At 45.6% G+C, this 17,457-nt stretch overlaps 1 protein-coding gene and 1 long non-coding RNA gene across 3 annotated transcripts in view; one reads left to right on the top strand and one right to left on the bottom strand.

Annotated features, from left to right (window-relative positions):
• LOC310754967 overlaps positions 1 to 17,457 on the top strand; it is a 26,040-nt gene that overhangs the window by 633 nt on the left and 7,950 nt on the right. The gene's annotated exons all lie outside the window — the stretch shown is intronic.
• Positions 15,332 to 17,457, bottom strand: part of PTGES2 (prostaglandin E synthase 2) — a 24,292-nt gene continuing 22,166 nt past the window's right edge. For both annotated transcript variants that reach the window (XM_083597397.1, XM_083597396.1), the window contains exon 7: positions 15,332 to 16,975. In XM_083597397.1, the coding sequence (XP_083453523.1) occupies positions 16,832 to 16,975 (144 nt within the window). In that variant the 3' untranslated portion in view covers positions 15,332 to 16,831. The remainder of the gene's footprint in view (positions 16,976 to 17,457) is intronic.

Raw genomic sequence — 17,457 nt, 5'->3', positions numbered from 1 at the left:
CCGCAGCGGCACGGCGCCGCCGACGAACAGCTGCAGCTCCAGGACGCGCAGGCCGACTTCCGGCTCCGCCCCCGGCACGCCGCACGCCGCTCCCCCATTGGACGGTTCAAACCCCCGCCGCCGCCGCCCTCGTGACCCCAACCCGATCGCCCGGCCGCCACAGGCGCTCTCTTTGGCGCTCGCGCGCGCTCCTGCCAGCCCCTCTTGGGCACAGGCCGGGGGCGCGCGTGGCGTCACAAGAGTCACGCCTCCTCCCGTCGGTTGCTATGGGAACTGAGCGGCTTGCGTCCTGTTTTGGGACGCGCGCGAGGTGAGGCCTGGAGACGTTGCCAACGGTTGTTGAGTTGGACTCCAACTCCCATCAGCCGGCAGCCGGCGCGGCCAATGGTTAGGGCTGACGGGAATTCGAGTCCGGCAAAGGCCGGAAGACCTCGGAAGTCCGCTATTGGCATGGGTGGGGGGACAGGCGAGGGGGGCGGGTGAGGACAGCTAGGTATGTCTTCTGTATGTATGTATAATATTTTATTTACAATGTGTGTACAGACGCTTCAGGTTACATACGCTTCAGGTTACAGACTCCGCTAACCCAGAAATAATACCTCGGGTGAAGAAATTTACCTCAGGATGAGAACAGAAATCGCGCGGCGGCTGCAGCGGGAGGCCCCATTAGCTAACGTGGTACCTCAGGTTAAGAACGGACCTCCAGAACGAATTAAGTTCTTAACCCGAGATACCACTGTAGATACATTTATGCCAGGAAAGCAAACAAACCAATAGACAAACATACAATCAAATAAACTATAAATTGACAGACAGTAGCAATATATGAAACAACACAATTCTTATAACTAACATCATTTGTACTCTCAATGATGTGAACAGAAATTAAAAATGACTTCCAATTAGTCCTGCTGTACTTTATCTGTTGATTATCTTATACCACACAGTTACATATTTCTTATATAGTTTCTGTTAACTTCCCTGTATTCTGCATCTGTATTTAAATCTCTCTCCCCCTGCCACCAGGGCAGCACTTGCAGTATTTTTAATCCACGGAACATCCTTGTGAGGTACGCCTGGTTTGGGAGAGGTGGTCATACGCTGACCCACAGTACTTCATGGCTGAGTAAAGATTCAAACAGAGGTCTCCAGAATCATATGTGATGTGAATGCTCTTGCCTCTGTGGCAAGTTGCCTCATGTGCAGGCATAGCTCCTTTTCTGGGCCAGTTCTCCAAAGAGAATAGTAAATGAAGAAGAGGGCATGTGCTTTGGAGCACATGTAGATGAGTCACCATCCATCATAGAATCATAGAGTTGGAAGGGACCATGCAGATCATCTAGTCCAGGGTTCCCCAAACTTGGGTCTCCAGTGGTTTTTGGACTACAGTTCCCACCATCCCTGACCACAGGTCCTGCTAGGTAGGGATGATGGGAGTTGTAGTCCGAAAACAGGTGGGGACCCTAGTTTGGGAAACGTTGATCTAGTCTAGCCTTTCTCAACCTGTGGGTCCCCAGATGTTGGTGAACTACAACTCCCATCACCCCTAGCTAGCAAGGCCAGAGCTCAGGGATGATGGGAGTTGTAGTCCAACAACATCTGGGGACCCACAGGTTGAGAACCACTGATAGTTCCACCCCCTTCAATGCAGGAATCTTTTGCCCAAAGTGGGGCACAACCCTCAGATTAAGAGTCCCATGCTTTACTGACAGAGCCATCCCAATTGAACCCTGTACTTTAAACCCCTGCAAGTCCTGTCCTGATAGTGCCACTACAGGTAACTCACATCTTATCATCTTCTTATTTTACTTATGGGATCACAGCTTTATGTGGACAGGGCAGTGGGAAGTAAATAATTAAATGATAAATGGGAGCAGAGGAGACCCACTCTCCATTTATTTATTCTGCCGCCGCTGCCCCACCTGTGCAAAACTGCAATCGCGTAAGGTTATTTGAGTGCTTGATTGCATCCTTATAGGTTAAAAAACCATATACTACTTTTAGTATATATTTAGTGTCTATTGATCAATTTGACGCACAGACTTTGAGAAATGAAAGAAAGAAAGAATTAGCAAGCCCCATCTTAGTTAAACAATGGGATAATGTTTTAGCCTCCATGTTTAAGGTCATTAGATTATAAACTTGAGTTTCATACAACAAAAGATTTTATTTCAAGTTTATTGGATTCCATTACGACTGCATACACACTGGAGATGCAATAAAATGCTTGTTTGAAACCTATGTTTATACAGTGTTAGGTGTTTGCAAATTGGGGGCAGGAGTATTGGGATGCATAAATACTATTATGGGGAATAAATTAAAATTTCAAAATATAACATAATCTTAAACTATATACCTAATATATGGGGCTTGAAATTGGTCAATGTAAATAGATTCTCTGTTCCCTTACATCTGCCAAACAATTGATATTAATACGTTGGAAGGACAAAAATATGACCTCTGTGGATAGATGTCATGACAACTCTTGCAACCCAGACGAAGATAATGCATGGGCAAATTTAACTATATTTGGAATGTATTTACCAAAACCATAGTAAGCTATGAACAAATATATACTTGAGGGAAACAAATACAAAAATATTAAAAAAATTATCCAGTAGCACCTTAGAAACCAACTAAGTTTGGTCTGGGTATAAGCTTTCATGTGCATGCACAAAGCATATAGCCCGAGCAAACTTAGTTGGTCTCTAAGGTGCTACTGGACAATTTTTATTTCCACCCCAGCTGCGTCAGACCAACACGGCTACCTACCTGAATCTTGATAAATTTAATCAATTTACATATATGCTATATAGTTCTGTAACCTTAATTGCATTTTTGTTGTTTTGTTATTGTTTATTTCCTCTGCCTTTTAAAACATTTTTCATGTGTCTGTTTTATTTTTATTTTTAAATCTTATTTTGATTTACTTTAACTCACTCTTCCAGTGCTCCAAATCCCGCACTGCGGCTAAGCAAGGAGCTTGGCTCTCGGAAGGAAGCTCAGAGGCAGGGTCCCAGAGCCCTCCGTCCATCCTTAGGAGACGCAATACACTTGCAGCAAAATAGCAGAGTGAAATGCATGCACACCCCCACCCACTGCTTCTGTCCTTGTAACTCTAGCTAGCAGGTGGCTGATAAGGCTGAGGCAAAGGGATATGTACAAGACCCACCATTTATGATGTTTTTGCTGCATTTGCAGCACCAAAGTGACCTCTCTGGGGCACAGGTCTGGCAGTGTGTATGGAAGTCCTGGGCTTACAAGACCCTCCTCTGGGCCTCGCTGATGTGGTCCAAAGGAAAGCAGAGCAATAGGTTTGGCACCAGCTTGGCTGCAGCAGTTGAGGCGCCTTTGGTAGAGTTACTCCTTAGCGGATGTCTTGTCGTTGAAGTGTGATAAGGGGATGGCTCTCCTGAAGTAACAAAACAGAAGCCCTTAAAAGCCCATAGCTGAAGGGCAACTTCGTTTCTTGGAAACTATCTTTAGAAGAAACAAAATTAAGCATAGTAGTTCAACTGTACAGTACCTATAGCGCCACCAAGTGGTTATTATTGGTAATGGAACTTATCAATTTTGTGCCACCTCAGCTTGGCACCCTGTTAAGAAAAACTGCGGGATCCCAGATCCAGCACTACACTGAGCAAGGCACCTGTGTCTGGGAAGGAGACTCCAGGGCTCTGGTAGAGTCCTAGAGCCCTTCCCTCCATAAAGCTGGGAAAGGGCTTCCTAGGCTTCCAGCTTTGGGAAGGCAGTAGCAGGACTGTGGCAGCATCCCTCCTAAACACAGACAAAGTGGACAGACTTTGCAATCTTCCATAACTTACCGCCTCCATGTGGGTCTTCTAGATTTTGTGGCAGCTCAGCACTGCTTTTGGCTTTACCTTGGCTGGGCACCCTGCGCAGGAAAACTGCCCTTGCTCTGCAAAGATACATTTCAGGGTCTTCTTCCCAAAGCTTGGTAAGCGCTTGCCCACCTTTGAGAACGATGGAAGGGCTCTGGGACCTGCCAATGCCCTGAAGCTTTCTTCACAGAGTCAGGGGGCTTGCTTAGCTGCAGTTCAGGAGATTGGTAGTTTCTGTGCACAGGGTGCTGAGATTAGGTGGTGCAAAATTGAGAAGATCCACTTGGGGCAGCAAATATTGTCCTCACACCTGGCTTTGGGAAGGAGAGAAGGGCTTTAGGACCCTACCAGAGCCCTGGAGCCTCCTACCCGATGCCAGGCACCTTGCTGGCCACAGTGTGGGAGATCTGCAGTTTTCCTGCACATGACTCTGAGAAGATCTATGACCATTCAGGGGCATCAAATATTGGCTTCACATAGGGCACAATTTTATTAAAGATTACCAAAGTGCCTTCATTGTGCCTGGCATTGGTAGGGTGGTGCAAGGGCTGAGGGATGCCCCAGAGCCCTGGCATTGCCTTCCCAAAGCTGGATGCCCAGGAAGTGGCAGTAAGGACTCTTGGACCTTGAGCCAGGTGCTTTACAGGGTGCTGAGGCAAGGTGGCACAAAATTGAGGCATCCACTTGGGGGCGCTAAATATTGGCCTCGGACAGGCGCCATTTTATGGGAAAATACAAAGGCCCATCCATTTTGTTTGGCCTTGGGAGGACGGTGTAAGGGCTCTGGGATGGTGCCAGAGCCCTGGCACCACCTTCCCAAAGCCGGAAGTGGTGCTGAGGTGCTGCAATATTGAGAAGATCCATAACTGTGAGGATCCACTTGGGGGCGCCAAATATTGGCCTCCACAGGGTGCCATTTTATGGAAGATTACAAAGGCCCTTCTGTTTTGTTTAGCCTTGGGAGGACAGCGCAAGGGCTCTGGGATGCTGTCAGAGCCCTGGCACCACCTTCCCAAAGCCGGAAGTGGTGCTGAGGTGCTGCAATATTGAGAAGATCCATAACTGTGAGGATCCACTTGGGGGCGCCAAATATTGGCCTCCACAGGGTGCCATTTTATGGAAGATTACAAAGGCCCTTCTGTTTTGTTTAGCCTTGGGAGGACAGCGCAAGGGCTCTGGGATGCTGTCAGAGCCCTGACACCACCTTCCCAAAGCCGGGGTGCCAAATATTGGCCTCCACAGGACGCCATTTTATGGAAGATTACAAAGGCCCTTCCATTTTGTTTGGCCTTGGGAGGACCGCGCAAGGGCTCTGGGATGCTGTCAGAGCCCTGGCACCACCTTCCCAATGCCGGGGTGCCAAATATTGGCCTCCACAGGACGCCATTTTATGGAAGATTACAAAGGCCCTTCCATTTTGTTTGGCCTTGGGAGGACCGCGCAAGGGCTCTGGGATGCTGTCAGAGCCCTGGCACCACCTTCCCAAAGCCGGGGCGCCAAATATTGGCCTCCACAGGACGCCATTTTATGGAAGATTACAAAGGCCCTTCCATTTTGTTTGGCCTTGGGAGGGCAGCGCAAGGGCTCTGGGATGCTGTCAGAGCCCTGGCACCACCTTCCCAAAGCCAGGGCGCCAAAGATTGGCCTCCACATGACGCCATTTTATGGAAGATTACAAAGGCCCGTCCATTTTGTTTGGCCTTGGGAGGATGGCACAAGGGCTCTGGGATGCTGCCAGAGCCCTGGCACTGCCTCCCTCAAGCCAGAAGTGATGCTGAGGTTCACAAAATTGAGAAGACCCATAACTGTGAGAATCCACTTGGGGGCGCCAAATATTGGTCTTACACCGGGCTTTGGGAAGGAGGGAAGGACTTTAGGACCCTGACAGAGTCCTGGAACCTACTACCTGGAGCCAGGCGCCTTGCTTACCGCAATGCGGGACATCTGCAATTTTCCTGCACACGGCTCCGAGAAGATCTATAACCGAGAAGATCCATTCAAGGGCATCAAATATTGGCCTTGCATAGGGCACAATTTTATTAAAGATTACCGAAGCCCCTCCATTTTGTATGGCATTGAGAGAGCAGTGCAAGGGCTTTGGGATGCCTAGGAAGTGGAGAGAAGGACTCTTGGACCCTGAACCAGGCGGAGAGGAGATCGACACAGGGTGTTGAGGCAAGCTGGCACAAAACAGACAGTTCAGTTGGGGGCAGTTCCACTTAGGGGAGGCAATTATTGGCACCCAACTTTGGGAAGAAGGGAAAAGCTGTAGGACCCTGCCAGAGCCCTGGAGCCTCCTTTCCAGAGCCAGGGGCCTTGCTGAGGGGCCTTCAGATCACCCAATAAAATATTTGAGGTGACCGTTCCCCCCAAAGTTGATGGACATTGCCATTCAAACTGTCTGTGAACCACATCATGTGATCGATTATGCAGTTCGGGGCTTACTTGCCCCCCTATTTTATTCAAGTTGGCACCTCTGCTACTTTTTCTTCTTTGGTGATCACTCGTAGCTGAGTAAGATTGTCTTCTATGAACAGTGAGTCTATAAGTGACTGTGGAGGCCAATTTCGACCTTCTAGGGCAGTGATGGCCAAACTTGGCTCTCCAGCTGTTTTGGGACTACAATTCCCATCATCCCTGACCACTGGTCCTGTTAGCTAGGGATGATGGGAGTTGTAGTCCCAAAACAGCTGGAGGGTCAACTTTTGCCATCACTGTTCTAGGGGGACAGTGGACATGATTTTCACTGCTAGACAGCTTCAAGAAAAAGGTAGAGAGTGAAACCAACCCCTGTATATGGTGTTTGTTGACCTGACTAAGGCCTCTACTTCACACCTCTACTTCACACTGCTGTCTGGCTCTGGGAAAGAGGCTGCAGAGCTCTGGCAGGGTCCCAAAACCCTTTGTTCCTTCTCAAAGCTAGCCAAGCACTTCCTAGGCTTCTGCCAGTGCTCTGACAGCATCACTTTGTAATTTTCCATAAAATTGAGACCTGTGTGCCAGGGCTCTGACAGCTTTCCAAAGCCAGACAAAATGGGGAGACTTTGCTATCTTCCATAACTTGTTGCCCCCAAGTAGATCTTCTCAGTTATGGGTCTTCTCAATTTTGTGACAACTCAGCAACTCTCCCATATTTGTGATCCTTGGCACCCCCCAAGTGGACTGTCTCAATTTTGCATCACCTCACCTCAACACCCTGAGCAGGAAAATTGCCAATCTCACCCCCTGATCCCTAGCACAGCACTCCCAAAGCCAGACGAAATGGACAGACTTTGATGGCATCCTGTGCAGGAAAACTGCTGGATTCTAGATCCAGGGGTCAGCAACCTTTTTCAGCCGTGGGCTGGTTCCACTATCCCTCAGACCATGTGGTGGGCCGGACTATATTTTGGAGGGGGGGGGGAATGAACGAATTCCTATGCCCCACAAGTAACCCAGAGACGCATTTTAAATAAAAGGACACATGTAAAAACACACTGATTCCCGGACTGTCCACGGGCTGGATTGAGAAGGGGATTGGGCTGCATCCAGCCCCTGGGCCTTAGGTTACTTACCCCTGACCTCTACTGTAGCTAAGCGAGGCAACTGACTCTGGGGAGGAGGCTGCAGGGCTCTGGCAGCTTTCCAAAGCTGGGCAAGCACTTCCTAGGCTTCTGGCTTTCAGAAGTTGGTAGCAGGGCTCTTTTAATAGATTAAGCCATTACTCTCCTGAGAATAAACATTGCAGCCCCTCTTGCATGACACTAGACATCCAATGAAGTGAAATGTTGGAGGACTTCCGACAGATAAAAAAAAGCACTTCTTCATGCAGCAAATAGTCAAACTATTGAACTTGCTCCCCCAGGAGGCAGTGAAGGCCACCAAAGGTGATTTTGATCCTCCCACTTTGTTCCCTATCTTCACTCAACCCTTTTTCTCTAAAGGAGAGGGCTCCATTTTGTGGTTCACCCCAGGTGCCAACATTTCCTCAGCTGGTCCTGCCCCAGAAGCAGAACATGAGTGCAACAGCACTCTGACCCCAATAGTGATTTCCATTAACTAGTGTTTAGAAGCATCTCTGATACTGGTAGTAGCATAGAGCCATCATGGCTTGTAGCCATCGGACCTAACCTATAGGCCTCAGCCACCTCACAGGGCTGTCTGGGGCTTAAACCTTCTATGTTATGTTCCTTGGTAGGAGATTGCTTCCTATTAAGCTAGGAAATTCCTATTCAACTATATTTTCTAGCTTGATTCAGCCTCAGCCCCTCTTCTGCAGCATGACCTACTTCATGGGGTTGTTGTTAAGGATTATCAAAATAACGTATGCAAATACTCAGGGTTTGTTTCTGCCAGAACTCACCGGAATTCAGTTCCACACCTCTCAGGTAGGCACCATAGCCATTATAAGAGAACAAGGTGAGTTCTCGTGAGTCATGGTGTTGTTGCACCTTTTTTTCTATAAAAGTATCACTGCTGATACGGAAGGGGGGGCATGTCTTCTTCACCTTCTTCTTCGCTACAATATATCAATTTATTTCCAATTGTCAATGTCAAAAGGGACTAAAATCTATAAAATTCATAGAAAATCAACGCGCCAATTTGCTCAATTTCTCTAGGACTCCATCACACCTCCCCTGTCCTCCATAATCCCTCAAGCAAGGTGTCAAGACCCTAATCCTGTCAAATCACTCTGCCAAGCCTTTCCTCCAGGAAATGCCAGTACATGGACCATTGTCTTCTCATCAGGATGTGCTTATCTGCACATATCTCCAGCTCTGCATATTCCCCCTCCCTCCTCCATATGTTAATCCTGTGTAACCCAACCTCTTCTTAATGTATTCATGATGTAATCTGTGTAACCCAACCTCTCTTTAATGTATTCATGATGTAACTGGGATGTATTTTGCACTGTATTCTGGGACATGGAGGGAAGTTTCAAAAGTTTATGTCACCCCTTTCTCGCTGTTCAATCTCGCCTTGAACCTGTTGCGAAATAAACGTGGATCTTCTGCAGCTTGCTCCTGTCTCCGGCTGAGCTCATTTTCCTCCGCAGGGACCCGCGGACTTAGTCCAACGAGCTGGGTGGCTGAGCAGCCTCGCACCCAGATTTTTACCGTAACACTGCAAATACTAAACATTAATGTTGCTGTTTTGTTGCTGAGTAAGCAGAAAACAGCTCCAATAACAGCAGCAAAATCGCTTTATTGCAAATAATGTCTCTGCCTCTCACCTAGGACGAAACTGCAATTCTGAGAAACTTTATTCAATAACTCTTTACATTCCACACAAAGTTTTGGGGAAAAGTTTCTAGTTTTTTTATTTTATTTTAACATAGCCAATATTTTTTTTGGGGGGGGGGAGGCATTATGTTGGGGGCAGGACTAATTTATCTGCAATGCAATTGATCAGTTAGTTAAGTATTTTCATTTATTTATTTATTTACTTGATTTGGGAGGCAACTTCCCCCCCCCCCACTCCACCCATGAAGGGTGGAACCATTTTTTAAAATATAAAATCTGCATCAGAAACCAGCAACATCCCCCTCCCCAATCCACTGCTTCCTTTCATTTTATTGGTCTCAAAAGATAATTATTGCAGAAACAAGCAAACCAGAAAGTTAAAACCTACACACCACACTCTGGTATACTATATAGAAAGCAATCTCATTGATTTCTACAAAGCTTGCTTCTGAAGAAATATTGTGTTCATACATAATGATAAGCAGAAGGTCCGGTTTATTAAAGCATAGTATGCATGCATCTTCACTGCCCCCAGTTGCTCATCTCCCCTTCTAGACCAAGGTTCTTGAACAGGTGGTTGGGGCCAGATCCCAGTGTACTTGGAGGAAACTGATATTCTAGATCCATTTCAATTGGGGCTTAGACACAGTTTTGGCACAGAAACCTTGCATGGTGATCTCTGTGGGGAGAGACACAGGGGAAATAGGTAAAGGTAAAGGGACCCCTGATCATTAGGTCCAGTTGTGGCCGACTCTGGGGTTGTGGCGCTCATCTCACTTTATTGACCAAGGAGCCGGCGTACAGCTTCCAGGTCATGTGGCCAGCATGACTAAGCTGCTTCTGGCGAACCAGAGCAGCACACGGAAACGCCGTTTACCTTCCTGCCGGAGCGGTACATATTTATCTACTTGCATTTTGACGTGCTTTCAAACTGCTAGGTTGTCAGGAGCAGAGACCAAGCAAAGGGAGCTCACCCCATCATGGGCATTCGAACCGCCGACCTTCTGATCGGCAAGTCCTAGGCTCTGTGGTTTAACTGGGGAAATAGGTCACTGTTAATTCTCAACCCCACAGCTGCTTCTGATACCATTGATCATGTATCCTTCTGGAGAGGCTGTCTGAATTGGGGATTGGTGGCACTGCTTTACAGTGGTTCCAGTCCTACTTGGATGCTCACTCCCAGAGAGTGATGGTTGGGGAGTGCTTTTCAGCCCCATGGAGCTTTCAATGTGGAGTTCCTCAGGGCTAAATCCCCCACCCCATGCTATTTAACATTTACATGAAACTGCTGAGTGCGGTCATCCAAAGTTTTGGAGTAGGTCAGCAAAATGCTGAGGGCATATGTTATGTACTGAGCTTGGATCTTAGACCAGTAGGCATGTAGGATCCTAGAAGGCAGCAACTTGATTGGTCTGCAGGAGCCACCCAATCCAGCTCCAGGAGGAAGTAAATCAGAAAGCGCATGAAATCAACACTCAGCTCAGAGTACCATTTCAGCTCTACTTCTTGTTTACATCTGCTGGTGAGGCAGTGGATAACAACATCAACAACAACAACAACACTGGTCAACAACAAATTTGTTGTCTGCATTTTTTCAGTTGATTTAGGACGAATCTGATGCACTGAATCCAAAAATCACATTGGTTTTGCTCAATCAGGTCAAGTTTTTGAGCTGTGGCCACATGTCGTTTTTTTACTTTTTTGTTCACATGTACGCTTGTGTGGGGCATTTTAGAAGAAGTTGGTGGGGGTAAAATGCCATGTCGAATAATTGTTTTTATTGGAAATGATTATTTTAATGACAAGAAGTATTCAGGTCCGATAGTTCTGGGTGATTATGTCGAAAAGGGATCAGTTTGAAGTCATAAAACCTCGAAATCTTCCATAAATTGTTTTTTTTTTTAAATAAATTTTATTGGAGTTTTACAAAAGAGAAAAATAAAAATTCACAAAATAACAAAATCCACAGATAAAAATAAACATTACAAAAAGGAAAACAGAAAAGATACACAAAAAAACAGCTAGTTAAGAAAAAATAAAAAAGAAATTTGATAAAAGAAATAAAACAAATCAATTTTTCTCAGTACCCTCAATTTCATATGTTTATGTCCTTGACCTCCTCTCACCTCCCCCCTTTTGTGTTCCCATTTACATACTTAATTCAGCAAATTCTTCCCCTTTTTCAAATATTTTAACTTTATACCATAACATATTATATCTCGATATTTTCAACCATTTATCAGTACATTTTTTACATAATCTTATTAACTTTTGTCACTAGTTACCACTTATTACCAATCCAAGCATAATTTTAACATTCATTAATTTTACAGTATTTCTGAAGATAGTCTTTAAATTTCTTCCAGTCTTCTTCCACCAACTCTTCTCCCAGGTCTCGGATTCTGCCAGTCATTTCCGCCAGTTCCATATAGTCCATCAGCTTCATCTGCCACTCTTCCAGAGTGGGTAGCTCTTGTGTCTTCCAATACTTTGCGATGAGAATTCTTGCTGCTAAATCTTCGATAAATTGGTGCAGCTGGGATCAACAGAAAGAACCGGAGCAGCCTCAAGTATCCTGATCTTCAATCAGCACGTCGTCCTGTAGCTCATTGTGATGAAATTCCAGTGCCTATCTTCGGAGAACTTCCTGACATTAGTGACGAAGATGCCTCCAGTGTTGAAGGACATGAAGAAGTGGTTCTTGAAGATGATGCTCCACATCCATTTTCCCAAAAGGAGTTGAATTATCTAGTTCGCGACCTCAGCTTATCAAAGGACTCTGCCGAACTGTTGGCATCCGGATTGAAGGAAAAAAAAAAACCTCCTCTCTGACAGTGCTTGCATCAGCTTCTTCCACAACAGGCATCAAGAGTACCTCCGTTTTTTCTCAGAAGAGAAGGACTTGGTGTACTGTGAAGATATTGCACAGCTTCTACTCAAGCTTGGAGTGCCACAGTACGAACCCAAAGATTGGAGACTGTTCATTGACAGCAGCAAGCGACCACTGAAATGTGTTCTGCTACACAACGGCAACCAGCTTGCCTCTATACCCCTGGCTCACTTGAGTACACTGAAGGAGAACTATGAAGCGGTAAAGTATGTGCTGGAGAAAATTGGTGATGATCAGCATAAGTGGTTTATTTGTGTTGATCTGAAGATGGTGAACTTTTTGTTGGGACAACAGTCTGGCTTCACCAAGTACCCATGTTTTCTGTGCATGTGGGATAGTAGGGACCATGCTCAGCATTACACAAAGAAGGACTGGCCTGTGCGGGAGGAATTGGTGCCTTGCAAAGAAAGGAACGTCATCAATGACCCTCTGGTGGACAGAGACAGAATACTCTTCCCACCGCTGCACATCAAGCTCGGCTTAATCAAGCAGTTCACCAAGGCTCTGGACAAGGATGGTGACTGCTTCACTTACTTGTGCCAGCCTTTTCCAGGATTGACCATGGAGAAGTTGAAAGCTGGCATCTTTGACGGTCCTCAGATCTGTCAGCTCATCAGAGATCCAGAGTTCAGAAACTCAATGAACGAAGTGGAACTGGAAGCGTGGAAGGCATTTGTTCTGGTAGTGAAGAACTTTCTTGGCAACAATAAGGCCAGAAACTACGTAGAACTTGTCAACAACATGCTGAGTGCTTTCCGAAACCTGGGCTGCAACATGAGCGTCAAAATGCACTACCTATTTTCACATATGGACCGGTTTCCTGAGAACCTCAGTTCAATGAGTGACGAGCAGGGGGACAGATTCCATCAGGACATGAAAGAGATGGAGACCAGGTATCAGGGTCTCTGGGACGCAGTCATGATGGCTGACTACTGTTGGACTCTGAAGAGAGACCTCCCTGCCGCTGAGCATTCCTGGAGTTCCAAGAAACGGAATTTCAAGCCCTGAAGTTTGAAAAATGGTGAAGCAACATGCAATTTACGTGTACTTACCTTTATCAATGCCCACCATTCAGTTTACAGTAAACCTGACCTGATGGAGAGAAATGGATGCCATTTCCTGATTCAGCAGTGCAAAAATACCCAAAATCAGTTGTAGAAATCTAGACAACATTCAAAAAGTAAAAAATTGTTGCCCAGTGTAATTTATTATTTGTACCCCGCCCATCTGGCTGGGTTTCCCCAGCCACTCTGGCGGCTTCCACAGAGACCAAAAATACACTAAAATGTCACACATTAAAAACTTCCCTGAACAGGGCTGCCTTAAGATGTCTTCTGAATGTCAGGTAGTTGTTTATCTCTTTGACATCTGAAGGGAGGGCGTTCCACAGGGCAGGCGCCACTACCGAGAAGGCCCTCTGCCTGGTTTCCTGTAACCTCACTTCTCGCAGCGAGGCAACTGCCAGAAGGCCCTCGGCACTGGACCTCAGTATCCGGGCTGAACGATGGGGGTGGAGACGCTCCTTCAGGTATACAGGATGTGCTGGACCAGTGTCTTGCCTCAGTAACTGACTGGATGAGAGCCAAAAAACTGATGCACAATTCAGATAAAACTGAGACACTGTTAGTAGGCTTTTCCCTAAACTGGATAGCTGGGAGGTTGCCTGCTCTTGATGAGGTTACACTGCCTCTGAAGAGCAGGTACACCATTTGTGGGTACTTTTTAATCCATTGCTGTCGCTTGAGGCTCAGGTGGCCTCAGTGGCCCAGAGTGCCTTCCATCTGCTTTGGCTGGTGGCCCAGCTGTGCCCCTATCTGGACAGGAATAGTCTAACTTCTGCTGTCTATGCTCTGGTAACCTCTAGGTTGGATTACTGCAACACATTATACATAGGGCTGTCTCTGAAGATGGTACGGAAGCTTCAGCTGGTGCAAATTTGGTGGCCCGGTTGCTCACCAGGGAAAGACAGTTTGAGCATATTACACCAATCCTGGTCCAACTGCACTAGCTGCCAATCAGCTTCCAGGCCAATTAAAAGTCCTGGTTTTGACCTATAAAGCCTTTAACGGCAATGGGAGCAAGAAGAATTACTGACGAAAGAAGATTGGAGGATGAAATTGATGGACTATGCAGAATTAGACAAACTAACGGGAAGAATTTGAAACTGGCGGGACCAGAGATTCACAGAATTTTGGCGTAAATTTACGGACTATTTGAAAAGTAATTGTGATGACCAAATTACATTTGTAGGTTTGCAGGAAGTTTTGTAAGGGGAATAATTTGAACTATTGCATTATTGAACAAAAAGGATGATGTTAGTTATGATAATTAAAGGCTATATGAATTTAAGAAATGCAGAAGAAATTATAAAAATGGAAGATCACCAGAGGTGCTGATGGAAGTCCAAAAAGATTGTATAAGAGATGAAATTTTGTGGAATGTATGACAATTTTTATGTTTTAAAATTAATAAAAATTAATTAAAAAGAAAGAAAGAAAAGCCTTTAACGGCTCAGGACCGCAGTACCTTAAGGACTGCCTCTCCCCATATAAGCTGCCCTGGATTATGTGTTCATAATCTAAGGCCATTAGTCGTGTGTCTCCTCCATGTGACGTCTGGAGGGTGGTAACACAAGAATGGACTATTCTATAGTGGCTCCCTGTTTGTGGAATGTTCTCTCCAGGAAGGTTTATATATCTTTAGGCACCAGGTGAAAACCTTCCTCTTCAACCAGGCCTTTGGCTACAGCCTTTTAAGCGCATCTGTGGGAAGTGAGGTAGGTTTTGTTTTGTTGCTTTGGTTTAATTATTTACTGTGTTTTATCTTGTTATTTTATTCTGTGAACCGCCCTGAGATCTTTGGATAAAGGGTGATATATAAATTTAACAAGCAAACAAACAAATAAAAAAATGTATGAACTGGGGGTCATAGTTTGTTTGGCCCTAACAAACCTTGATTGCAAAGCCAACAACAAACCATGGCTTCAAGCTGCCTAATGATGGTGGTTTGTTTCAGTATGAAACATACAATGATCCCCGATTTGGATATCCTGCTAAGCCAACCAGTTTGTGGTTTGTTTTGGCACTGGTGGCAAAGAGGAGCAAAGCGGGAGTGCTCAGGCAGCATGCACAGGAGCGCTGGGATGGAGGAAGAATGCTTTGAAGAGATGAGAAAGGATGCAAGATTAACTCCAGAAGATACCTGCATTAAACCAGATAAAAAGGGACTGGAAGAATAAATGCAAGTTACATTTTAGGGGCAAGTTCTCTGTTCACTTACAAAGGAACCAGCCCAGTAGGAACATTTTGGTCTAGAAATGTAACCAGATGTGCTAGCTTCATGTTATAAAAGCTGATCAATAAGGACACTGAAAGCTCTACCATCAAAAGAAAACCTTTATTTCCAAGTAGCCCAACTGACACCAATACTTTTATCCAAGACAGAGTTTGCATATCTGAATTCTGCAGCGAAGCTACACCAGAGTACGTATCCAGGGTTGCAATCCCAAAATGATTTGGGATCAGGCTGAACAAAGCAGAGCATGTGTCAACAGCAGCACAACCTTGTGTGTGCAATTGTTTGAAAGTAAGCCCTACTGCACATAGTGGTGCAACCCTAAGGGTTGGTGGAACCAGCCCCCACTAGGTGCAAAAATCACCTATCAGTCTATGGAGTGTATGGTGTACATGTGTGTGCTCTTGCACCTTTCATCCTTGTCTCACCCTTCTTCCAGATCCTTTGAGTACTTGGGTCTCATAAAAATATAGGAATTTCTCACGTGACTAGTGCAGTAAAGTGGTGTTTTTTTCTGGGGGGGAGGTGCCAAGACAGCTCCTTGCCAAGGGTGCAAGGGACCTAGGTATGCCTCTGACTCAAAGGCCAAATTGCATTGAAGAAACTCATGTCTACAAACTTAATTGACTTTAATTGAGCTGTCACTTGTATCCCCCTTTCCTCCCCCTCTAAAGAACTAAGTAACTGAAACTCTTTGCCCAGGCTTTGCAAAGTGTGCGGTGTCTGTTGAACAGGTTTAAGAACAGAACTTGCATGTGCTCCTCCTAAGTGTGGGGGATGCTTCACACTTTACAACCCTTCTCCAACATTAACATGCCACATAAGACAATCTTTTATGTGGCAGAACACCACAGATGTGTGCCATCACCACATTTTACAACCCACACCTTATTTATAAAGGAATTGCCTTTCATCTGGAAATTCTGACAGATCCCTTTGATGGGTAGCAAGAGAAAAGGCTCTTCTGTTCTCACTCTTTCCTAGAATACCATTATTTTATCCCAAAGGCACATTTCCAGAAACTTCAGCCTTCTCCCTGCACCTGCTTCAGATAAATATTGCACACTATTTGCTAACTGTTTTTTATTTGTTTGTGTTACCGTCTCTGGGTCAACTGTCTGGTAATGGAGAACTCCCACATGCCATACAGGACCCAGAGAAAAGCAGCAACGAGTGTGGCTTCAGATCTATTCACTCTGAACAACCAAAAGGACTCATGTGTCCTGCAAACTAGCAGACTCTTTCCCACCAGCAGAATGAACCCCTAGCAAAACACTTACTTCTTCCACCTCCTCTAGGACCAAGCAAGACAGGCAAGGTTCTTTTAGACACTTGGAAAAACAAAGTCAAATCCCAAAGCAGAAGGGCCTAGTAAGGACCTAACAATCAAAATTCACTCAGCAAGTATGATACCCTTAAGGCTTTCTACAAATAATAGTCCCTGCATCATGTTCCACTGCTTTTTCCGAGACCGCTTTGGTGGTGGGCACTCATTCCATACACCCCTTTTGGCTTTGGAATTAAAAAATAAATAAGTCCTGCTTTGCTTTATGAGCTTTTCCTGGTCAATGTAAGGGTTGTTTTTAGCATCTGGAGTGCTGTGTGGCAACTCTGGACTGCCCAATGGCTGCCTCCATACGACGGTACCAAGGCTGTATCTTGGTGTGGGTCATCATGTCATCAAAAGCTTCCAAGCCTTCCATGACGCGCAAAACTCCATAAACCGCCTGTGCAGACAGAACAGAGAAGAAAACTGGTGAGAAGAACATCAGCAACAAGTAGGAAAACACATGCCTCACAGAAGCTTCCATTTTCAACTCCCAGCATCTCATAACTAAGAAGACCTTCAGAACGAGGGACTGGACAAAGACTCAGGGCATAGAAGCGTAAGAAGAGCGTTGCTGGATCAGACTGAGGACCCCAGCAAACTATTCCCTATTTTGGGCACCCCATAATTATTGGGGTACCCTCATACAAGGGTGTGTCAAAGCCCTAGAGACCTGTGGTGGAAATACAACTCCCTCTTTTGCCTCCTTCACAGCACATAGGTCAATTACTCACATTACTTCATAGCATGATTAATGGAACTGAAGTTAAGGAGAGCAACTTCCCTGTTTTAAAGGGAACAGATCCCATCTTCCCTCTGGATGTAGCTTTCGTTTTCTACTAAAGGCCTAGTTTGTGTTGCATCTTTCTAGTCACAACTTTA

This window comes from Podarcis filfolensis (genome assembly GCF_964270895.1).
Source record: "Podarcis filfolensis genome assembly, chromosome: Z".
NCBI lineage: Eukaryota > Metazoa > Chordata > Lepidosauria > Squamata > Lacertidae > Podarcis > Podarcis filfolensis.
Note: the sequence above shows the minus strand (reverse complement) of the source record. Positions and strands in the feature narration are given on the sequence as shown.